General features: G+C 36.4%; 1 protein-coding gene across 4 annotated transcripts in view; it reads right to left on the bottom strand.

Annotated features, from left to right (window-relative positions):
- ANKS1B (ankyrin repeat and sterile alpha motif domain containing 1B) overlaps positions 1 to 25,544 on the bottom strand; it is a 448,856-nt gene that overhangs the window by 394,800 nt on the left and 28,512 nt on the right. For all 4 annotated transcript variants that reach the window (XM_074575799.1, XM_074575789.1, XM_074575760.1 and 1 more), the window contains exon 2: positions 319 to 399. In XM_074575799.1, coding sequence (XP_074431900.1) covers positions 319 to 399 — 81 coding nt within the window. The remainder of the gene's footprint in view (positions 1 to 318; positions 400 to 25,544) is intronic.

A 25,544-nucleotide genomic window follows, 5' to 3' on the forward strand; every position in this document is an offset into this window, starting at 1 on the left:
AATTTCCCAGTAACTAAAAAGCATTGGAGCCACCACTAGCAATAACAATAATAAATTCACTCAAAATCAAGGAAGAACTTGAAAGAACCTGTACAGAATGAATAAATTCTAAAGTGCTTTTCCTATTTTTTATTACTACCTGCTGATATTAATGACAGTATCAAAAATTCTTATATTAACATATCCCCTGGGAAATAAGATGATTTTGGCAAGATGGGGCTTGTCAACTTTCTGTGAAAATCTCAGTGCTATGCTACATGTTTTTAAGTTACACAGTTTAATGCCATTCTACATAAAAACTAAACATGACGCACTTACTTGTGTCCATTTAAAGCTGCATGATGTAAAGCAGTATAACCTGAACTGTCTGTGCAGTTTATATTTGGTCCTCGCCAGATGCTGCAAATAAAGCACAATTGTAAAGTTATTTCTTTGGCTTGGCAAATACAGAAGTCAGAAATTTGATGTATAAATAATCTAAAGATCACTGCAACAAGTGTGATTAAACTTTAAGAGACAAATTATCTTGAAAAGAACTTAAAACGTCATGTTGATATCAATATAATTTATTCATAAAAATAATTTTAACATTCATCTTTATAGCAGTCATGAACTTTATGTAGGGCAGTCTCAAAGACTAATAACTACTCTGTCATTTCAATTAGATCTGTTCTTCCAGTATGATTGTGGTAATTACGCTGAGGCTACAATCTGATTTTGCATCACTTTTTTCACAAGTATATATTCATTGACTCTAGGTCAGTTAGTCTAGATTCATACAAATGTAACATTAGTGAAATTAAATAATATCCTTTAAAGACATGGTTAATTTATTCTTTTTACTTGGCCTGATATTTTAGCTTCCATTCTAACCAATTATATTTTTAAATAAATTACATATATATAAAAACAAGAGTTTAATAAATTATATTTCCCTTTTTTTGTTGTTATCTTTCTGTATTTTCCAGCACTTATTTTAGTCAACTTCATTATATGTCCCGTGTAACCAGTTTTACGATCTATTATGGAGTGCTCACAAAAGAGTAAAGGAGATTTTTTTTTCAAAGTAGAAAAATGTGACTGGTACTCTAATAAAAACAAACAAACAAACAAACCAAAATAATAAAAAAAAACCCACACAAAACAAACCAAAGCACCAAAGCCTGGAAATTGGATACCAGATGCATATTGAGTACCTCCAGGCTTTTTGCTAACTGACTACATTTGAAGCTGACTGTATCCTTTGTGGAAGCAATTTTCTACCTATTCTTTTATTCTGTAACACAGTTTCCAATCATTAGTATTACAGCTTCTAGTCCTGAATTACAGTCTGTTTTCTTCAGCTTCTCATACAGTGTTGAACAGTCATGGGCAAGCAATATTTTCTCTTCTCTTCATACCTTAGAATCAAGTGCTGCAGTTTCAAGAAAATAATCTGAAGCTAATAGTAAAAAGAGTTTTTCATACTGACATTTTTCATGTTCTACATCAATAAAATGACAAGTTATGCTTAACATATGCTTTTTAAGAATTCTTTACTACTGAATCTGTTTTTATTACCAATGGAATACTGGTGTTGCAGACTGGTCTCTTGTTCATTGTGTGTGTTTGAATGATTAATTAGCTCATAAATTTAAACAGTTGTTTTCCCATAAGTAATACTGCATGCATACAGAATTATTTTGGTGACACATTGTGTTCTGCAGTGAGCGTAATTCCACATAGTGCTGGGTACCTCACCTCTCGCTGCAATTTAAGTTCTTGGAAGAACAGGACCAAAAAATTTTCTTGGGTGCAAAGAAGCAAAAAATGAAGTTTAGGTTTTTTTTGATCTACTCAGAAGTCTACAGATGTTATTTTCTACAGAAGGCAACTTCCAGCTATGAAAGTCACTCTGATCTTTCCAATTAAAAGGAATTATTTTAACTTCATGAACGACAGCTCTTCCATAATAAACAGATGTTATTTATGTGGCAAAGACAGGCTGTCCTTTTCTATTGGAAGGAAAGAAGTCCTTATCTATCATTATTCTATAAACTCTTTTATACTTTTGCATAATACTTTACTTTATTAGTTAATTTCTTATTTATTTGAATCCACTTTCTTCTTTTGATTTTTACCAGCTTACAGAAAAATTAAGCAGAAAAATGGAAGTGGTACAGAAAGTAATATTTTAAATATTAAAATAAAACCATAAATGACCAGAATATCAATATACTAGGTTTTGCTTGCTTGCTTGCTTTGGTTTACAGTTGATAGGATTTGCCTGTTGGTTGTTTTTTCAAATTGCGAGGGATTCATGAGTTCATACATTATTCATGATGCATTAGGCCTTTAAAAAAACAAAACGAAACAAAACAAAAACCAACAAACCCAACCTCCCCCCGCAAAAAACACTAGTTGTTTCCTCCCCTAATTTGCTCCTTTAATCCAAACACTCTTTAATGCATAGTTGACTTCCTGACTCTGGTCTTAGGAAATATTTTTCAACTGAAACTATACTGACTTATTATTTTTTTTTTAAACTGAAACTTTATTAATGAGGATATAAATGCACCTATGTGAAGCTTCAGGTTGGGAAACAAAGCAGAGCAATTGATGACTCAGAGAGATGAAACAGGATGGACAGACTAATCACTGTCAGCTCCCAAACAGTACAGAAAGACATGCTCAAAATCAGAATTTGGTTATCAAACTAAAGAACACAGGAGACATGAGCAAGACTTGGCTGCGGGCGTCTCTTTTCCCTTGGGCCAGTGCAGAAATCCGCTCCTAAAAGGTCTTGCGTTGCTACAGTATTGCAACATTATTTTCTACAAAATGAATGCAGGTTCAGTATATGCACTGTATATTTATGCTTTAATAACGGATAACCAAATTCAAACTGGACAGTCTGCAAATAGATATTCTTACATCCTAAAACTCCCAGCTGTGGTGAGCAGTTCATCTAAAGCTCTTCGCTTGTAATCAGAATACACAAAGGTAAAAGTATAGTGGTGTGTTAGCACTGTAAAAAAGCATCTAATTTCATAGAAGAGTGGGGTGGAGAAAAAGAAAAAGCCTGGAGAGCCTTTCTTTAGCATCATAAACACATACAATATATAAGCAATTATCAAGCATACTGATTTATCTGTGTATTAAAATACTTCAATAGTTACTATGAAAACAACACTAAGGAGAATTTGGAACAAAAAACATTACCATTCAACCTCCAGAAAAGATTTTGACACAAGATCAGCAGCTCTTTAGATTACTGTTAATATTGAATGTTCTCAAAAACATGTTTCTCCTAATTCTTCAATGCAGTCAATAATCAAGCTTCTTAATTTTACATACATTAGTAAGTTAGGATATTTTTTTTTCCTATGTACATCAATAAATTAGGAAAATCTATCACTTAATTAATTTTAAGAAAGTAATTGAATCTACTTTTTGCGCAAAAAATCAGTTTTCACTCAATGATGAATTAAAACTCTGAATTAAAACATGATCATCAATTAGTTTTTTCCATTATAACTCACCAAAGTGAGGCACAAAGAAACTGAAGTTTGTTGTGTTACTTACACTACTGCCAAAAGCAGAAAGACCTTCTTATTACAGTTTGCTCTCATTGTGGACAAAGGATATTGACCTTTTGAACTCGTGTCAAATATTAATTGGAAATACACTTTACTTGGTAAGAAAATTAACATTTTTTCTTTTTTATGAGCTGAAGATAATTACATATAAAGAGTAGCATTTCAAAAGTGATATGAAAATGACAGTCTAAAGAAAAAGACGGTTAGTTGACGGATTTGTTATTTTGCTATGCTTTTTGCTATATGCAAAAAAATAATGGTGAAGTGGCTGTTGTTACACATATATGAACACTACAGCAAGGAAATTAGAAGTTAATTCAGCCAATCTTCATCACACAGGCACACTCCCTGTCGACAGTACAAGGACCATGCATACAGACACAGAATGTCCACCACAACTTCAAATGTTCCCATTGCATTTCCCCTCTGTACATATATTTTCATTATATTAGTTCATTATTTCATTATTATTATATTATTATTTCATTATTATTAAATTATCCATGCTCTAATACTTATGCTCTTTATATGGTAGTTTTCCACAGGGAAAGGAAAATATTGTGGTAAAACAATGATAAGAGGCTTTAAAAGCCGTAGAAATCTGCCTGATGGCACCAATGTCTGTCTGCCCATTGGTTTCACTTAAACCTTATCTGACAACTGACTGGTAACTCGCTTTGGAATTTATCTCTTCTCTGAAATGAAGCAGCAAGGAAGAGGGTGACACTGTCTGGATGGAGTCAGTTGCTCCAGAAGAGACGGACAGAGCGTGGTCTTCATGCCTGTGTATTTTAGGGTCTAAACCCTGTTGAGGGCTGAGAGAGGCTTAGCATATGCCTAGTCCTCACCCCTCCCACTCTTCTCCCCACCTTCTTTCCCAGGTGTTCAATATCTTTGGAAGCTCTTGCTAGAGACCCCTTGGCTCCTCACAACTATAGAAGCAGTGAATCTTGTCTTGCAGGTCAGTTTTAATAGTGGGAAATCCTAATCTGCATCCTGTTCCCATTGATATTGGTGGCAAACACCAAGCAGCTCAGATAAATCTAGTTTCCTTATCGTTCCTGTGTTCCATAGAATAAATATGTATTACAGGAATTTGTGTTGTTCTGAGCCAAAATCTTCCAAAATTTCCATGTTTATTATTGCTAATCTGACAGCAACACATTGCATAAAGTTATTAGAGCACATAGCCAGCCAGGTTCCTGTATTCATTAGTGCTCTCCCTACATTCATACACATTTTCAGTGATGTAAATTGAGCTTATACAAAATAGATGGACAATTTTACAGAGCATTTTTGAAAACGCAAACTTTTACAGAATAATATGTATCATCAGTTATTCAGACACAAAATAATGTTAGTTATTGTGAACAGCAGCAAAATAGCTCCTGTTCTCTATTTTATGCACAAATAAATCAAATTGACAACCATGTTGCTCTAACATGTATAAATTAATAACATTACTTATCAAATATAGAAGTGTTTCATTTCAGTAAATGTGATATTTTTTCTTTCTACAGGTTCCTTTGTGATGGAATCTAGTGTTGCATAACATATCCTGTAAAAAGAATTTATGGTTTTTTTCATCTATGGTTTTACCTATTACTTACATTACTTTGCTGAATTTGAGATACGTTTTCAAATTACTTCAAGGAAAGTAATTTCAAATATTTGCCTTTAATGACAGTGGTAAAAATTTTTAGAAAGCCTTTTAGAAAGCCACATTTTAAAGCACAATAAATAATCAATAAATAACAAGGTACCCAAAATTTATACATGGAAAAACATTAAAAAAATGCATTTTAGGATTCTTCTAGAGCAAGTGCAGCTATAAGTCTTAAAGTCACAAAAATAGATGATGTCTTGAGTAAGGCTATCTTAGATGTTTTCAGTATTAAAATGGCTGTTGCGTGTGGCAACTGAGAATTAAAAACTCAAAATGAAAAATAATCATAATAATTAAGAATATTTTTTTAATTAAAAAGGAGTAGGGCAGAGGGATTATCCATTCAATGAAAAGTAACTGTATTTTAAAAGCTGATTGTATATATAATTCCAATTGTTTATTTAAGTGCTTTTGTTGTATCAGTGTGAAATGTGACTCAAAACCATTTCATTTCTGAATGTGTGGAATGTTCTTGTTTTGATTCCTGCTGTTTAGTTGTCTCAGTATAAATAATACAACAAAATTTGTAGTCAACCAATTCATGTGATTAAGTATGTTATTCAAGTTCAGGTTCTAAACCAGCTTATTCTGCTTGTTTTCTTTAACCTTGATTTGTCTACAGTCTTAGCCATAAACAGCGTAAGTCTGGAAAACTGGGAAACTTCACTGAATTGTGATTTTATTTCCATACTGATTCTGTTCAATTGGCAAGTGATTTTTATTTAATATGAAATATTGAATATAGCAAATATTATGAGTTTGGTTATATATTATACAATATTTACTTATTACTATACTTAGAGTGGCTCCTATACAAGTAGGTCTCAATCCTTCACAGTGGTCTGATAATGAGGTACAGTTATGTACAATAAACTACTTCCTCCTTCAAGAGCTTATGCAAAATTTTATCTATCATCTCGTTGAGAAGCTGTGAGTCCATATATGTAGGAACTGTTACCTTGAAGTCTCCTAATAGCTGGATTTCATGAATGAATGGATTTTCATTGCAAGTATGCATTGCCTGTGATTAAAAGAGAGAAGATGATAACCATAGATTGTTCTTCCTCTTTACAGGCGTATGATCAAGTTAATCCAACAAGTCTTATTTCAGCAAAAGGCCAGGGTTTTACGAGATTGTTACCTGTACGAGATCTACAGGTGTGGCCTTTATTCCATAAGTCTAAGATTTATCACGGAACATGAAATTATTATTGGAATGGAGTGCAGACAATAATTAAAGGTAGATCTAGCCTCCACCCTTCTTTGGCAGTGAAGATTTCCAGAGGTAAGGGAAATTATCCCCTGCAGCATATGTGTATGATACAAAGATTCGGCTCAGATATCTTCATTCCCTTCCTATCAAGGAATTATGCACTTCAACTTGGAAACTCGAAGAACAAGTTGGGATAAGCGAAGAAAGGAGCATCTAGAGAGCCATTTGATTCTTCATTAGGGAGATATAGTAGACATTCACAGAAATATTACTGGGATGCTTCCAAGGTGTCTATCTGTGATTCTATGTCTCTCTGAAAGGCAGAGAAGGGTTTCTTCCTCCCAGCTGTTGTAGAAGCCTCCAGTATACATATAACCCCTTTTGAATGTTAACTGAGAACAGAAATGTGAAGACAAATTAGAAGAGTCATTCACTCCCATCTAGCCTATCTAAGGCATGAGCATCAATAGCTACCTAATAATGCTCAACTTCACACAGCATTCCTGCTATAGTTGTTGTGATTGAATTCAGAATTTGGTTTTGCTTTTAAAAACCTGTCTAAGGAACGGTATGTGAAGTAATTGTAATATAAAGAAAGATGGATATCAAGCAGTACAAAAAGAGAAAAAATTCATAATCTAACAACATTATGAATTTAGCACTACTGTTATGTTTATCTTCTATGGATCATGCTTCTTTTCTCTATGAAAAGCTACAATAAGTTGGTTAGAAAAAGATCTTTTTCCAAATATACAAACAGCAGGATCAGCACTTAAAGTGATAATACAAGCATGGAAGTGAAAAGGGTAATTTAAAAAAGCATATAGAACAAAGGCATCATGTCAAACAATGTAAGACCCAAAAAACAGTCTCTTACCTGTAATTACTGTTTTTCAAGTTTTGTGAAATATCACTGCTAAATGAACACTGACAGATTGAACAGACTACATCTGCCCAGACTAAAATCCGGAGTAGGGTGGCAGCATTTAAGAGCATACAAATAACCTTAATGCCAAATACATAACCTAGTATACTTGCCCATTACCATTCTTGCTTTACTAACTATATTTCTGATTGGAGAAGTACGAGGCTAGTATAGTCATTAATCCAATCCGCCATCCACACCGTCTCCAGTGGAAAGAACTAAGAAAAGGCTGATTGTAAATGACAGAATTTCAGTGTGTGTCTAAGGAGAGGCAGAATCCTAGACACAGAGACACACAACTCTTGGATATCCAGAATACCCTCAGCCATGATGAGTCTCACAGAGTCAATGTGGCCCCTCACAGAGTCAATGAGGCCTTATCCTTTGAATAAAAGTAGGGCAACAGAAGAATTGCAATTGGAAGAAATAGAAAAGGTCTTATAAAACCATATTTTTGTAGAGTTAGGACTTAAGAAGCAACTCTAAAGAAACTTCTGAGGCAAGAAATTACGGAACCTGTATATGAGGACACGTGATTGTGAAGTACCCAAAGAACAGGCTAAAACAGTACTGAGATAGATAGAAACTATACAAAATTTCATACATGTGAGTGTTAGGTTATATGACAAATAGCTTCTGTGTACATCCACAAAGGAGCAGAAAGAGACAGCACGAAGCAGGAGAATTGAGTAACACCCTGCCCCGGCTGCTCACAAGCTCATGACAGAAGAGGTGTATTAAAGGCCCATCTCTACAAATCCAGCAGAGCACAGCAGCACAATGGCAGGCAGGAACCCAAATTATGGACTGAGAGGAAGGGCACCCCATTGGGGCCCCTCCCAGGGCTGTCCTGCGAAAGCCTCTACTGCATTGTCCAGGGGTGACACTCATCAAGATGAGGCAATGATGGAGCACATTTCAGACTGAGAGGTGTTACTGTCTAGGTGTATGGGACACATGGGATTGAGCAAGGGTTCTTATGGGATGTTTAGTGGAGGAACCAAAGGCAGGGGAAGGGGTGGATTTAGGTGATTTGTGGAGGAACAAGTGTGAGAGGGACGGGGAGACAAAAAGGGCCAAGCACATGTATATAGCTCACTCGACAGTACCATTGTCTGGCCATGTCCTGCACTCAATCTTATTACATTCCATTTCTGTTTCCTTGGGTGAGGACTCTATTCTGTGTCCATGTGTGTATGTGAGGGTCCAACTGCCAGCAACTGGGTCAGACGATAGGTTAGTGAGCCCATGTATTTGTGTTTCCTGAAACTGGAGCAAACGAGGGTCTGGGTACCAGAAACTGGAGTGGGATCATGGGTCAGAGAGCCTTTGTGTCCATGGAGCCTACAACTGTAGGGAGTGTGAGTATGTGAGACAGTGTGTGATTGCTCGTGAAGATCAGGCTGGACTAGGCAGCAAGTAGGAGAAGTAGCCTGGAAGCCAGTTGTATGTCTGCATGTCTCTGAGGTTGCATCACACGAGGAGCTGGCTGTCACATGAGACCAGGCTGAAAGTTAAATTTTGCAGACCAAAAGATGAGCAGTAGGCTTCTGCAGAAGCCACAAAAAGTATTTTGGCTTTTTAGCCTATTTTGAATATCTGCATTAAAAATACTAGAGAAATAAGTGGTCTTGTATGGCAGACTTAGGCCACTGGGAGGTGTGCTCTAGGAGTGCAGATCAGACAGTCTGTGCATGTGTAAGTACATGCAAATTTAGATACGTTCAGTTTGGGAAAGATCTACCTAGAAGAAGGTGTTGAGGAGCACTCAGTCTCTCCAGTTAAGTAATAAGCAGGGTAAAAACTAAATAAACTAAACCTGAACAAAATTTAAATTTTAAATTTAAATTTAAACCTGAGCAGTTCAAATGTTATAAAAATTAGGTAACATAAGAGTGTAAAGGAGAAATACTTTGACTTCTTGATGATGTCACACAAAGGAATATGCAATAAATTAGTCATGCTTTATTAAAAGAAGGTCATCTATATAAGGTCACTTTGCATTTGACCTTTATCTAACCAGCTTGGCCTCGTCATTCTTTATGGACTATTCATCTGGAAGTACACTAGCTGGGTATACTGCATAATACTGTGGCTATATTCAGAAAGCAGCATGTTCCTGACTAATACTGGTTAGCTTTGCCTTATCCTTACAGTCAAGACCAATTTGCCTGGAATGGCTAAAAGAGAGAAAGCTTTCATCAGTTATGACAGCAGGGTTCCTCTGTATTCCAGTTGTCTACAGGGACAAACTGAGGTTTTGCTTAGTTCATAGAGAGCCTTAGTAACTCCAGCTTGTCAATGATGAGTCAGACAGATCCTTGGATCCACTCCAGAGTTCTGTCCTTGAGAATCCAGTCATCCTGAGAGGAAAAAATGTTAACTCTTATTTGGCATCATCCTGCACAAGAACACTGTGCAAATAGCTACTAACTAAATTATGAAAATACTCAGCCCCAAACCAGATCAGCAGACAGTATTTTTAATAAGTAAAATCATTCATGTTTAAGCAATGTGAACCATGTTTTAAAACTGCTGTAAATGATATCTCCAGGTATGATCTTATGTGATCTGAGCAATCTGAAGGGATGCCATATGGCTAACACTGAAGATCAGTGCATCAGATTAACTGTTTCTGTGGAGGGCAACTCCACACCCTATGTATCATGAGTGTGGATACATGTGGATACGTGAGCTCCCTACAAACATGAAGTAGATGGCTTCTACACATTTGTTATGAATCAAACATACAGGCTTTGCATAAGATCTATAGATCAATCAAGATCAACCAGGAACAGGGATCCACTGTGTTAGATAAAATTAGGCCATACAACAGAGAAAGAAAAACAATCAGATATACTTGACTATATCTTTTTTCAGTATATATATAATACATGCATACATACATATGTATATACACATGTATATACACATATTCAACTCCCCTTATAAATAAATGCTGGGTTCTTTCAACTCTTCACAGACAACTGCTATTTAGTGAAATTATATAAACAATCATTATTTTTCTGTAAGCACAGCAATGAAAGTGGGTCTTCTGAAGGGTTTTGAAAGCCTTTGCATACCTCATGATTCTAAGATACACTTACATGAATATACCTATGAGCACTGAACTACAGTATATATCATCAGTATTTTGTTTGGAAGAATGGAACACATTCTCAAATAGACCACTCCGACCTCTTCTTTTGTAAAAATTAGATGACACTAAAATCCAAGAAAACACTAATATTTCTCATCTCAGAAGCAAACTGAAGCAAAGTCCTATTTCTCTTTCTCTCAGGAATCCAGATATGATGACATATTTTGCTAGGAGACATATTCCCTTAGCCATTCTTTTTCTTAATTCAGTAAGAAAATTTAGTAAAAAATTTTAATTTAGTAAGAAAAGTTATAGAGGTTTTTTCCACATTATATTTTTGGAGATCCAACACAGTATTCCCATCCATCACAAATTCATCATGTTTGCAGTTTTAAACACATTTTTATAATGGAGAGAAAAAGTCAATATTTATTATAAAAGGAGAATTTAAAACTTCTAAATGATTAATTGTGCATCCTGGAACCCTTACTGACACTTGTTTAATTGGAATAGAAATACCTGAAGCTCTGGCAGCAGAAGCAGCACTGGGAAGAGTAACATATATACCACAAATTTTTGAAATATGGATGCTGTTAGAACTATGACCTCATTAAAGATTGTTCATCCTAGAAACCAACCTGAGATGAGACTCTCTATTATAGCTCTAGGACACACAGAACAGAACTTGCCATCTATAGAGTTTGCAATTCAGCTGGCTTTAATACCTTGTTCTTCCTAATCTGGGTTTCCTCAAATGTAGAGTAATTCTATCAGACACCAACAAAACAGACATCAGAAAAAATACGTGATTCCATTTCCTCTTGGTTCTTGAGGGCCATCCCACACCTCTTTATCAGTTTATGCTGAGATTTGCAAAGGAGGTTCAGAAATCAACCTAGTCTCAATCCCTGCATCAATGAAATCAATCACTAGCTAATTTGACATGAGATCGTAACAGATGTAAGAGTCTCACATCTCGTGTTTACACCCACATGGTATTATATCAGCTATCCATATTGATTTCCCATATTCGTAATCCAAAACTTCCATATCTTCATCTCATAACAGCAGCAACATCCAACAATATCCAACCCTTTTGGACAACCTACCATAAACTTAACCTAAATTCAGAACAGTGAAAAAGTGCAGCTCCAGCAACTAACTTCCAAAATATGAATCCTGAGATATTAAGCCTCTTGGAGTCTATCAATGACCTATAACATACAGACAACACATAGACATCATTAGTGCTTTCTGGTAGAATACTTCCTCAATTACTCAGACTCCATAGTCCTAAGCAGACAATGAGCAGGGCAGAGAATATCACAATCTTGCAACAGTACATTTTTGCAAGATATAAGATAATTGAAAGGAACTTTGATAAAAAATGAATTCAAAATAGTACTATAGACCCTTCTTATCCATAACATAAAATATAGAACTAATTTGAGTCTGCTCTCTGGAGTAACATAGTTTCAAAACACTTGCACTTAATGTCTCTGCTAGAACACTAGCATCGAGTATCAGATCCATCGAAGTGCTAACACTCATTCTTTCCAATAGCATTATATTAACATTGTCAACAAGAGCATAACCTAGGAAAAACATTTGAAATTTAGAGATAGATATGACAAATATATGATGGAAATGATAGTAACAGCACTGAAAAAAAAATAGTACCTCTTTAGATTATATCAGTATTTCTTTTCTTTACTTCTTTTCAATGGATTAGCACAAATAAGTAAGAAAGTTGATTGGTGGGAAATTAGCTATTGCAATAAGTAAAACTGAGCAAAACCAATCCACTGAGCACGTTTTCTCAGAGGCTTAAACATTACATTATAGAATGGTGGCCATATCAGACATACTGCATAACCTAAAATGGAATATTTGCAACATCCAGTCTTTAACACATAAAGCTATTATAATGTGACATGTTTAAATGTTGTTGGCATAGTATAGAAAAATTTGATAAGGAAAATATTGGATGAAACTGTGTTCTCCAATACAAAAAACTACTAAACCAGGAAATGTTATTAACTAAGGACAGTTTGAGCATAAATCCTCTATCCTATGCTCAAGGTAATCAGAATGGTAGGACAAAAAAAAGCTGTCCAACAATAAAAACATAGAATTAATGCCTTAATTTGTCCTTTCAGCAACATGTCATGCCTGAAATAAATAATATCAAAGCAGAAGTGTGCTACTGAGCACGCACTTCATTTGCTGCGCTTTGCCAACAGAGGTCAGAATTACCTCAGGAGCATCCAAAGCATTACTATGATCATGACTGGAATTACTTCACCAGCACAAAATTACTTTCCCAAAGACAAATAACATACTTTAAGTAGAGAGGCTAAAGTTTCACAGCTTTACATATTACAAAGGTCTTCCAAAGCTTTTGGGTATGTAACAAGAATATCATCACTTAAGATTTCATTAATGCCATTACCGAAATACAAAGGTCATATCCATCACATCACCAACAAAATATTTGATAAGGTGTATTAGTAATCACTTGGATCACTCAGAAAAAATAAACTCATCCAACATGATGCCTTTTATTGAACAAAATCATTTACGACACATAGCTTAGAAGGCAAAATGTAATTACAGTAAAAATATTCACTAAATCTGCAGTCTATTTATGTTAGAATTCCCTATTTAAATCCATTAGGAGTTATTGTTTCTATTCTATTTAAAAGCCTTATCAATTGTAGAAATGAAATCCAAGACTAAGAGGTTTAAATGACAGGAACTTCTACTATAAGGGAAGATCTGGCTGATGTTCAATGCTTTGAACAGCTTACGAAGAACAAAAAACCCCACTTATGTCTAGATGTATCTAAAGTGAACACTGTGTTTCTTAATTCTACAAAAACAATGAAATGCTAAAAGAGAAATTAAACATTCTTTGTACCTCAAATAGTTCTACTGGGGCATGTTTTCTAGAAAATGAAGCTGCCATCTACTCTTAAGTATTGCAAGTGCTCTGTTCAATTGCAGCCCCATGGATCATGAACTTTTCAGCAATCTTAAAATTAAAATGCTAAATTTGGGGAAAAATATTTCAAGAATGTTAACTGAATAATCTTGTCATCTTTCTGATCTTTAGAACAGAGCTGATAGGATACTCCACAAAATATGTTTTGGCAGATACCTTTATGTAAAGTATAAGACTTAGCCATTAAAGGAATGATACAATATTCATTCTGAACTTCCTCTTTGGTAAGAGATATGCAAAATTGGGTGCAAATATTCCTCCCAATACCATAGAAAACATAGAAACATTGGAGAAGACATCATGCAAAATGATTCGTGCCAACTTTCTCTCCCTGTAATCTACTATTAGCACCATGGTACATGCAGGGCTCATGAAACAATTACTATGATTTGTTCACCTATGTTTAATGCAAATAGCGTTCCTAGCTCTTTATATAATACAGAAATAAAAGAACAATCCCTGACTGAATATCTTAGATACTAAACTAAACGGAACATGTAAGGATAGACTGGCCTACAACATAAAAAGGAAGTGATACACCAAAAAAGGTTTTGAAATGCTCTTGTGAGATGGCAGATTCCATCTTGTTTTCCTTTATTATATGTATAAACCTTAGTTATTTTATTGGTTTACATTAAAGGTCATTAAAGTTAGATCATTTGCAGAAAGGAAAAGATCCTTGCTTGTGAAATCTCTAGAAAGGTGTAGATTTTTAGAGAATGATGGAGATGGAAGGCCTATGACATACATATGGGCTAGGTTCTCTGGAAGCTACTTGGTAGCAACTGTTAAAAGAATCCAGACCCAAAACAATGGGTGAAACAGTCTGTGAAAAACAGACCCCTATTGAATTTACCTTATACTGCATTTACTTCAAATTTCAGTTATCTTTAATCTCAGAAAGAAAGAGCTTTTTCTACATCTCATTTTAAGGGCACTTTCAACAAGTAGACTTGATTGGAGGTTCAATCTTGACAGTATAATTATTCTGTTAAATGAAGAAATAATCATTTCACTAGAGGGTGCACAATCTGATTTCGAGTAGTAACAAGATGGATGTTTTCCTCCAAGTGCCGAAGCCTGACATAAAAATACTTGTAATATTTGGAATCATATGAGAAAACACACATATATATATATGTATATACTTCTAATTTAATTAAATTTAAAAAGCATCTGAGGCTTCACCCAGGAAAGTATTAAGTTAAACCAAGACTTACTTTGGTAAGATTTCCTGAGTAGCTGGATATCCAGCACACAGCAAGAACTGCAGAAAAAGTGATTCATTCCTTAAATTGCTCTGCTCATGTAAGGCTTGACTAGTTGCTGGTTTGTGTGGCTGGTCTCCCTTGGTCCCAGTACCCAGGCAAAAAACCTCATATAGGTGTGTCTGACATAGCTTTTCCTTCCCAGAGTCTGGGGGGGAGAAGGAGGGGGAGGGTAGTAAAACGTAAATGTTTAAAAACCACCTAGTCACGAGAATATCCGTCTCTTCTGGATTTTCAAGAAGCCACCTGAAAAGAGTGCAAACTGATCTGAAGGAAATTGTTGTCTTAAAAGGCTCATCCTGGATTTATATGAAATACCTGCACTGATAACGCACTTATGATCCAAAAAAAGATTGTACCCAAGCAGTACTCCTTTAATATTGGTAACTGAGGCACTGAACTAATTGGGGGTGCATTACTAGCATAAAGAATTGCCAGCCATGATCAAAATAATTCCATACAGACTTTGATCATGCCAGTTCAGAGTAGTCTGAATGCAAAGACAACCTGTAAACATTTTCAATAGAAGAGTAATCAAACAAAGCTGAAAGGTTAATTTCTCCCTGGGCAGAGAAACAGAATACTAGGTTGCAGTTTATGGTTGTAGAAATTTTAAAACCATACCTATTCTACAGCAAACAAAAACAGAAACAAAACTTTTGACCTTTTTATAAAACAGAAAACTTTAACAGTTCAATAGCCAATGAAGGAATAGATTCTCATTACAGTGAAATACAAATTTTAACCTGGTTGATCATAGAGTTCTGCCACATAGGAGACAAAAATTTAGTAACAAATCCAGGGCATGAAATCATTTCAGAATGTCTTTGGAGGCTTTTTTAAATGGCAAAATGGATTTTACAACTTCAGTTTTTTAGCCACCATGGTTACAAAATTCTTCACCTAAAGGTAAACTGATATTGGATTGTCTCTTTACATTCGCAAACATTTTTCTGATAGGCTTTCGTATATCCCCCAATCACTCTGAAAAATCTAAAATCCATAAGATATTTTCCATACAATGGAAATATACTTGGAAACGTACAATGTATTTGTCTTCCATGAAACAGAGGTACAATTGTTTTAGTCCTTGTTGTACATTTTGCTTTACAAAACAGCAGTGGGCAATCTGGGATCTAGAGTTTTTATATACTGTTGAGATATCAATCTCGAAGTATAGTCTGGATCATTAAAACTATCTGGCTCTGCTTAGCTCCCAGAAGTTATGTCATGGGTTGTATGCAGGTCAGGACTCTCCATTATGCCAGACTCCAGATGTCATGTCAGTTCCCTTGTCACTTCCAGTCGGAACCATCTAGGAACTCAGGCTGCATCAGCAATAGTAAATCAAACATGTTTGGAACTATTTTCTGGCATTGAGGTCATGCTGGCATAGAATGCTCTTCACCTACACTACTACTCAAACCTTCTAAACGGGATAGCTGCATCCAGACTGTCTATCAGGCCCGTACTAATTCTTCAGCTGTGCCTGGTAGCTCATTCCCTGGGAGAATGCCAGATGGCACGTTCCAGTACCCATAAATGTTCCCTGGCATGTTAAAGTTAGATGTGGCCTCACATTCCTGTCATAGGTTTGGCAGAAGGCTGTTCCCCAACAACAGCACTTCTCAGCTTAGAGGATACAAGAGATATACTATCTGAGTTTGGGTCCAGATACATCTGATGAACGTCTCTCCACAGTCACACTTCTGCTTTATGCCTTTGATCCTCCCAGCAGTGGGCATAGAAGGGAGGAGTAGTAAACTGACCCCCATCTCCTTTTTTAGCCCTTTGCCTGACTCCAGGATAGAGTATAAAGGGAAGGAAAGTTACATATGTGAATATTCCAAACAATATACTGCTGCCAGTAAGTCAACTTCTTTACTTCTTTTCTCCTTCTTCACATGCACACTCATTGATGGAAATGCCATTGATGCATCCATAATTGCAGTTTACCTGCAAGGTAGTCTAGCAGTCTCATTCTGGTATCAAGCTAAGAAAGGAATCTACCATGGACTTGGAGTGACCTTATTCCAAGAAAAGATTGTTAATGGCTACAGCGGCATGAATATCATGAATATCCTCAACTTCTTAGGAGAAATAATACTTACAGAAAAAAAACCCCAACAGTCTTTAGAAAATGGTTCAGAAAATATAAGGTAGGCATAGACCTGAAAAATTCTCACATGAAAAACAGCCAAATTTAGGTTCCATAGAGGAACAGGAGCTCTTGGAAAAAAATTCCCATCCAAATTGTATGGGAGGAAGCCAGAAGTTACTGGGTGGGAAAAAAATATTACTCCCACCAGCAGAAAATGAGTTGAAATTAATGACAGCAAAAGTCTTTACTAAACTGACAGATTTATCACTCCTAATTTCCCAGTCATCACAAATCAAGGAGAAAGAAGCCTTCTTAGGTGAAAAGGACCTAGTTAAACATTGGAAAGTTGGCCTACTTATCAGAGATAGTATTTCCTGTAATTAATTCATCGGTCTCTCCAGAAGGGAGAACAAGTCTGTGTCTTGTGAGAACAGGTCAAGGATGAAAGTGAGAGTTGGATATCCACACCCATGATGAAGGAGGTCCTGGAACTAGGCACTTCCATAGTGCCAGCCTGTCATACTGTCTCTGAGAATCCCTGGAAGAAATGGAAATGAAAGGAAAGTATACATCAAGAAATTAAATCAGAGAAGGAATCAATAACAGAGATTCCAAGGCCTGACTACAGTTGAAGCAGGGCAGGGTACACTTTCTATTGAACTCTGAGACAAAAAGATCAGCTTCTGGAAGGTTCAGGTCATAAGATTAAATTTTAGAGTATTGTCCTAAATCACGCACTCACAGTTCACAAGCCTAAAATAGGTCAAGTTGTCTGACAAAGCTTCTCGGAATTCATAAGGCAAATATTACACTGGATATACCAATCACAGAATGGTAGGGGTTGGAAGGGACCTTCAGAGATCATCTAGTCCAACCCCCTGCCAAAGCAGGTTCACCGAGAGCAGGTTGCACAGGAACACATCCAGGCAGGTTTTGAATATCTCCAGGGAAGGAGACTCCACAACCTCTCTGGGCAGCCTGTCCCAGTGCTCTGGCACCCTCAAAGTAAAAAAGTTTTTCCTCATGTTGAGATGGAACTTCCTGTGTTCCAGCTTGTGTCCAGAGCCCCTTGTCCTGCCATCAGGCACCACTGAGAAGAGCCTGACCCCATCCTCTTGACAGCTGCCTTTTAGATATTTATAAGCATTGATACGATCCCCTCTCAGTCTTCTCTTCTCCAGGCTAAACAGATTCAGGTCTCTCAGCCTTTCCTCATCAGAGAGGTGCTCCAGTCCCTTGATCATCTTTGTAGCCCTCTGCTGGACTCTTTCCAGTAGTTCCCTGTCCTTCAATCTGAAAGATTAACCAGCTCCCAATACAGGAGAAAGAATTTTGTATCTCCTTGTTTATGCATTGCATTGTGGCAGTGCCACGTGCATGCTCCTGTATCTTTTGATTTGGCATATACTTTGAACAGGATATTTGTATAGACATGAGTCTACCATGAATACCAGGGAGTCTTTGCTGCAAGGCTTAGTGGTATCTCTAGGGAAGGGAAGAGACACGGGCAGGAATTTGGAATAAAAGAGCATCCTTTTAGAGACACTGAACAGGACATGCCACCGCTACGGAAAATTTAAATCTTGCACATGAAATTATGGTCTAAATAGTCTTAAAGTGCTTTTCAGGGCCATGAGCAACCAAAAATCAAGTTTGTAATGTCTGTGGACATGGTATGACATGGTATGGACAAGGTATGACAGTCTCTTAGAATGTTTGACATATAGCAGTATTTTATGCTTCAAACATTGTTGGCAGCTTGGCTGTGCACAGAATCTCAAGGGAATCCTAATTCTGCAGTGAGCTTCCTCATGGAGCCAAAGTGCCAGCAAAGTTTATAGCACAGAACAGCATTTTCCTGGAAAGGTGAGACAGAACCCTGACCCTACACACTAAGGAGCAACATTACAGAGATAAGCTCTCCTTGATATGGCATTTTCCTTCCACTGATACTGTTTAGGTTGTGAGCTTTGTAATTAATAAGGCATATTATCATTCATATAATCTACAGGATCGTTCATTTAATATTATAATTCCCTGAAAAAAAACCCAATGTTAACATTTCTGGCATCAATAACTTGAAACTGGAAGTACTTGTACCTCTTTTTTTTACACACAGATGAGTGCTGTGACAACACCATTAAGCTTGGCATTAAGAATGACTACGGTAAGTCCAGGATTCTTACTGCTTTTCTCCAGTATCCTCTACGTGCTTCAACAACTCAGAATACCTGATAAAAGAAGATGAGATCACTGCTCTGACCACCATGCATATTGGAAATATGTTCCTAAAGACTCCTGATTTCTTATTCCCAGGCTGTGAAGAGTTCACAAAAGCGGTGTCACTATTTGGTTCCAATGAAAGGGATCTAGCAGAGAGAAAGGGCTGAAGCATTTACAGTTTTTCATTCTCTTCTGATGACTTGAAGCCATACATAATGGTACAAACTAAAACACCTGTAAAAAACTAAATGCAATTAATACTGTGTATTACAAATAAACTAAATACAACACAAGAAAAAGGAAGAAAGAAATCGGAAATTCAAATGTTTTGAACTGAGCTCCTACTAGTTCAATCCTATAATTACAAGCATTAGAAGAACATGAAGACTTTGTTAGCTGGCTGCAACACCTTCTTTACAGTTGTACGTAGTCGATGTAATGAATTACACACACTGCTAGTGAAAGAGTTCTGATTTCAGCTGCATGGTCTTATGCGTGCAGAAGTCAAGCATGGAGCAGAATTTAGGAAGAATAATATTTTCAAGTGGTTATTGGATGAGACAATGGAATAGAAGTCAAGCCCTCATAGATTGGATTGGGTGTTGTCTGTGTAAGGAGAAAAGAGAAAGAAAAAGGATGCTAGTAAGAGAAGAATAATGATTCAAAAGAAAAGAAGGGAAAGAAGAGAAAAAAATTTCACAGGTCCTACTCAGTTACACAGAGTACTGGTCAACCATACAATTACAAATAATAATAACTAAAGTTAATTGTAGTATATAAAAGACATATTCTTTTGTTACTCTTTGTTTACACTTACTCGTGATGTGGTTCACTGTGAATTAAAAGAAAAGTATATAGTTCTGAATTTAAACACTAAGCCTTTGGATTTCAAATTAAATATAAAAGAAAAGAAGAACAATAATCCATATATATACAATCCACAGTTAGAAACTACATATCTCGTGGCACACTGTATAACATAACCTTATTTTAAATTGAAATAATTTTAAATATAGTTATTGCTATAAGCAAAGACAGATATCTACAAACACAGGATAAAATAATCTTCTAAATGCTACATACTGTGGAGGGTTTTGTAAATAAGAAATATATGCATATAGTATGATTATTCACGTCTTCCCAAGGTAATTTCCCTTCTCTGGAAATAATTTCCATGCTTAGGTATTGAGCTACATCAAGCAGAACTCATATTTGTAACATATCTGAGGAAAAAACTTTCATATTCTCTAAAAGACAGTATGTCGATGTTACCCTTATAAAGGTGCCATTTAAAATCTTACTACACTGAACTCAACCTAAGCTTTGAATGAATAAGCTATACAAATCATCATCAATATTTCAGCATCATAAAGACAGCAATTATTTTTTACTACATTAAAAAAAAATATTTTTTACTACAACATTTGGTACTATCCTATCAAACATAAATTATGCATAAAATATTTTGAAGTTGAATAAGCGAAGCTGCTTTGTCAATAATTCAGGCAATACAAGAACAGTAATTCTGTTTCAGTGTATCAGTGTTTCCAACAGCATTTGGTTCTATTTTTATTGGTTCTGTTGTTATTTCTTTTTTCTTGTAGTTAAGGTGAAAACATAAAATGAAGGTAAATTATAGTTACGTAATTCATAAATAAAATGGTGATTTTTTTTTTCCTGATAATTCTTTTTATGTGAAGGGATGAAGTTTCCTGAAATAAAGCCATCTTTTCAGGACAAAAGAAATGAAATAAAAAGATTTTACAAATTTAAGTCCAAAACATTAGCATAGTTGCTTCCCAATTGTTACTGAGATAAAAAAAATAATTTGTTTGACTTCCAAAACTAAGGGACTGGAGTATCTTTCATAAGAGTAGACGATGAGAGTGCTGGGGCTGTTTAGGCTGGGGAAAGCTTTGGGAGGTCTTATCAATAAGTATCTGATGGAAAGGTGTAAAGAAGACAAAGCCAGACTCTTCTCAATGGAGCCAAGTGGCAGGACAAGAGACAATACGTACAAACTTCAACACATGAAATTCCAGCTGAAAATAGGAAAACTTTTTTTTACTGTAAGGGTGATTGAACACTAGAGTGGGAAGCCCCAAGAAGCTGTGGAGTCTCCATCCCTGGAGATACTCAAAATCTCACTGGACATGGTCTTGGGCAACCTGTTCTAGCTGACCTCTGCAGATGATCTCCAGAGGAGCCTTCCAACATCAACTGTTCTGTGATTCCATAAATAAATTTTACATGAAGGTGTACTTCATTATTTTTTTTAATAAGAGGTCCACCTCTTGATGTCATGTATAAAAGTACACATAATAGAAAATGCATCTGTAATCTTTGTTCTTCAAATATAGAGAATTCAGCTTCTCAGCTTCAACTATACTGAACTTCATCTAAAAAATAAAACTAGACACCAGTAAGCAGATTAGATCAAAAATAACTCTCATATTATAAAGATGGAGTAAATATGCTCAATTATTTGAAACCGTGGAGGTTTTTTCCCTTCTGACACGAGGCAGGTGCACATCCCATTCCACATTCACTTTCTATGAAACTTTGAGCTAGGATACATGATGAATTAATAACATCTTGGCTGCTTTTGGCTGTCCTAGAGAGAAACGTGGGAGATATACACTGAATTGCATTCAGTGCTGCCATAAAGTCCTCCCATTAATCACTGGGATAAGAATTATGAGACTGGTCAAAAGCTAGTCACGTGACTTGTACCAAAAGTGAGACCACAGTACGTGACAATATCCAAGCAAACCTGCAAATATGCTTATTTATTTTCTCCTGAAAATCTAAATATTTGTGGTCTGGATAGCAAGCCAATTTGAAGAATTTAATCTTTCTAGAGTGTCTGTGACAATGTAGCTAATGGGTTGACTGGGAGAACAGCAGCTCAGCCCCACTAAAAGATAACTCTCTAATTTTCAGAGGCTGAAAGAACTTCTAGGTACCAGAACTGCTCTACTGTGAAATTATTTGTGGACAATGCCACCTTTAACAATGACAGGCTTTGCAGCAGAAAACAAAGGGGACAGGAAATCGTCTCTATCAACTCTCAATGAAGAAAGTAACAGGTGGGGAAAGTTCCTTAAAGTGTCTTAAATTAGTGGATGAGAAAAAAAGACTATAAAAAAGATAGGTAAGGAGGAGAATAGCACTCTTGTCCAAGAGTTTCACTGCTTAAGAATCTGACTAACAGTAGCAAGTTGTGGAAATGACTGATCACGATAAATCCTATGCCTGAGCATGAGCACCAAAAGAACTTGGCAGCTGTGGATATTATTGTCAGAAAAGATGGTATGGTCATTTGGAAATAACATTTTGGAATTAACATTTCAGAAATAACATGCACAGAATATAACTGTGAAGACTCATAGAATATACGAAATGGACCTTTGGAATCATATGATTCAACCACTTTCTACAAGATGGGAAAACTTCAAAGTTGGAGATAATTTTGAGGTTAGGTTAATTTGCTCAGGAAACTGTACAGTCAATTTCTAAGTATTTTCAATAATGGAGATTTCACTGCTGCTTCTGCCAATCTTTTCAAGTGCTTGATTACCTTCACTGTGATTTTTATCCCTACTATCTAATCATAATTTTCCTTGTTGCAGTTTGTATCTGTCCCCCTCTTCCCTTTGCTGTGCACACCTGAGAGAGCCTGGCTCTTCTCAGCACCATATGAAGTCATTGAGAACACCTTGATCAGATCCTGTTTAGCCTTCTTTTCTTCAAACTGAACAAACAGCTCTTTCAACTTCTTGTATGTCAGTGCTCCAGCCTCCTAATGATCTTGGTGTCTCTCTGCTGGATTTGCTCCAGTTTGCCTGTGTCTTCTATTGTGGAGTCCAGAACTGTACACCTCTCTGAATAGAGGTGAATACATACTTCCCTCAACTTGCTGGCCATGTATACTTTTAACCTTCTCTGCTCTGATGGCACACTGTTGACTCATGTTCTTATCACAGATGGCAGTCAGGTTAGCCAAGTACAATTTAGTCTTGGTAAATCCATGCTGATTCCTTCATTCACCCTCTTGTCCTTTACGTTCGTGGACATGGTCTCCTGAAGAAAATACAGATACACTAATGGGGGTGAAGATATTAAAAAAACTGAAGATGATTCAAGAAAGGAATCATCATTTTACATTCTTTATTCCATAGATGGTTTAATAGAAGTCCATGACTATGATGAGTTGCTTTCAAATCCTGGTCTTACTTCCTGCCGTGATTTAGCCTCAGATGGCAACAAAGAACCACGTGCCGCTCGCTCGGACCTTCCCAATATGGGAAGAATCGGAAGAAAAAGGCAAAACTCTCGGGTTGAGACAAAGGCAGTTTAACAGAACAGCAAAGGGAACAAGAAAACAAGAACAATAACACGGACAGAGGAATATACAAACACAATTACGGAACCACCGCTCATTGACCGGACCCGGGCCCGGGATGCCCCAGCCCGCTCCAAGCGGCGACTTCCTGCCCCCTCCCCCAGCAGCTCAGGGTGGGCATGGCTCACACGGCGTGGAATACCTCTCCTGGGAAGAATTAAACCTGTCCCCGCTGGAACCAGGACACTTCCTTATTGATAGACTGAAGCCTAGATACCATCCTTCAATTCACTATTGCAAAACCCTTATATTTTCCCAGATTTCTTCTAAAAAGAAGGGCATACCAAATTGTAAGCGAATATTATCTGGCTGAAGCTGAAAGGCTTCTACGCTTTGCACTTTGTATTCAGGTTCCCATGACCTGAAATTATTTTTCATTCATTTTAAAGTGCAGTTTTGCTACTTCTTAAGGCCTAGAATTACGAAAAGGACAGCATATATGAGGTAGATAATACATAGATTTTAGATATCTGTCTTCCCTGGATGAACCCTGAGTTAAATATCTCTGTTACCCACACATACATTGCATTGCCAGAATTAGGCACCTCAGCTAACACTTCAGCAGAGAATCATCTAAAATGAGAACACTCAGTGTGCAGTTCCTTAAAACTAGTCAAGAAGAAACACTGAAAACGTGTGTTTCTGTAAACTCCTCATGTTTCAAGGATGAGGCATCTCAAGACTAAAGAAAAACATTCTCCATTTAAGACTCATAGTTCAGAGGGCCTTTCACGAATTTAAGCAGCTATCTCTTCTTCCCAAAGAACTGAGAAAAGCTGACTTTCTTTTTTTCCAAGGTGTTCAGTGATGGTGGCAATTCCTTAAAAAGGGAGATCAGAGCATTCACCTGGGAAAGAAATATCCTAGCCTCCAGTCCCTTAACTAATGAATGGCTCTATATTTTATCTTTGGGTAATTCTAGGTAAAATACAGAAACAATCATAAAAATAATAAATCAGTTGACACTGGCTTTGCAACTGAACATTTCAACCATAAAGGAGAGCAAGGATTTTCTCTCAGTAACTATGACTAGTCTTTATGAGAAAGCCTACATGGAATCTCTGAACGTAGGCTAATATCTTGCAGAAGATGCTGCAAATGGGTCATGTTTTTAAGGACAGCTAGTTTAATTAATAACAGTCAAACAAAAATAACAAATATACAGTTTGTGGTAAAATATCTATTTAAAAAAATTATCTATGGAGTCACACCAAAGGAAAATTAGAACACCTCAATTTTGCCTGTAGTAGCTGTTGGAAGTTATTCCTGTAATGCACCATACTTTCATGATTTACTTGTTTCTTGGATTTAAGACTAATAGATTATTAGTTATCAGAAAGGATAAAATAAATATAATCTGAAATCCTTCCAGACCCAAGTGACAACTAATTCCAGGTTCTACTAATGCTGACCCTCCCTGCAGGAAGCAGGAAAGGATGCCCATCTCTCAGAGCCAGCTCAGAAGGGAAGAGAGGAGACCAGTCAAAAGATCCAGAATACTTCAGCATGTGGGGTGCTTGCTTACCAAGTGAGTAGAAGTAGTGAATGGAGGTAAACTTAATTTAGTTGTGTAGATTTTATCTGGAAAAAGAGCAGTAGGCATCTCTCAGAAGGAAAGAAGATTAAGAGAAGAGTAAGATTATGCTGTAAGAACCTATGAGAGAAAGCTGGGAAAAGGTATGGAAGCTGTATTAACTTAGGATTCTAAGGACTGAGACACTTGTTTTATGGGATTAAAGGGTTAAAGCAACAGATATTCTCATTGCTGTCAGCCTGGTCTGTCAGAGTTCAAATTTACCAATTATCCTGAAGCCAGCTGTCCCTACTATTCCATTCTAAATTTAATAGTCTTGGGAAAATGTTATCTTTCTAAATTAAAACGATTTGCAAAAGACAGGGTAAACTACTGCCAAGTAAGATATCCACTTAGCCACACACATACACACTCCTTCACTCTCACTGAAAACACCCTCCCTGCTTTCACTGTCTCACACTCTACACTTGTTCCTGAAAAGCAACTACAGTTTTTAAGAGTACATTTCAGTACTTTTTTCCTTCCCA

Source organism: Larus michahellis, chromosome 1 (assembly GCF_964199755.1).
Source record: "Larus michahellis chromosome 1, bLarMic1.1, whole genome shotgun sequence".
Taxonomy (NCBI): Eukaryota; Metazoa; Chordata; class Aves; order Charadriiformes; family Laridae; genus Larus; species Larus michahellis.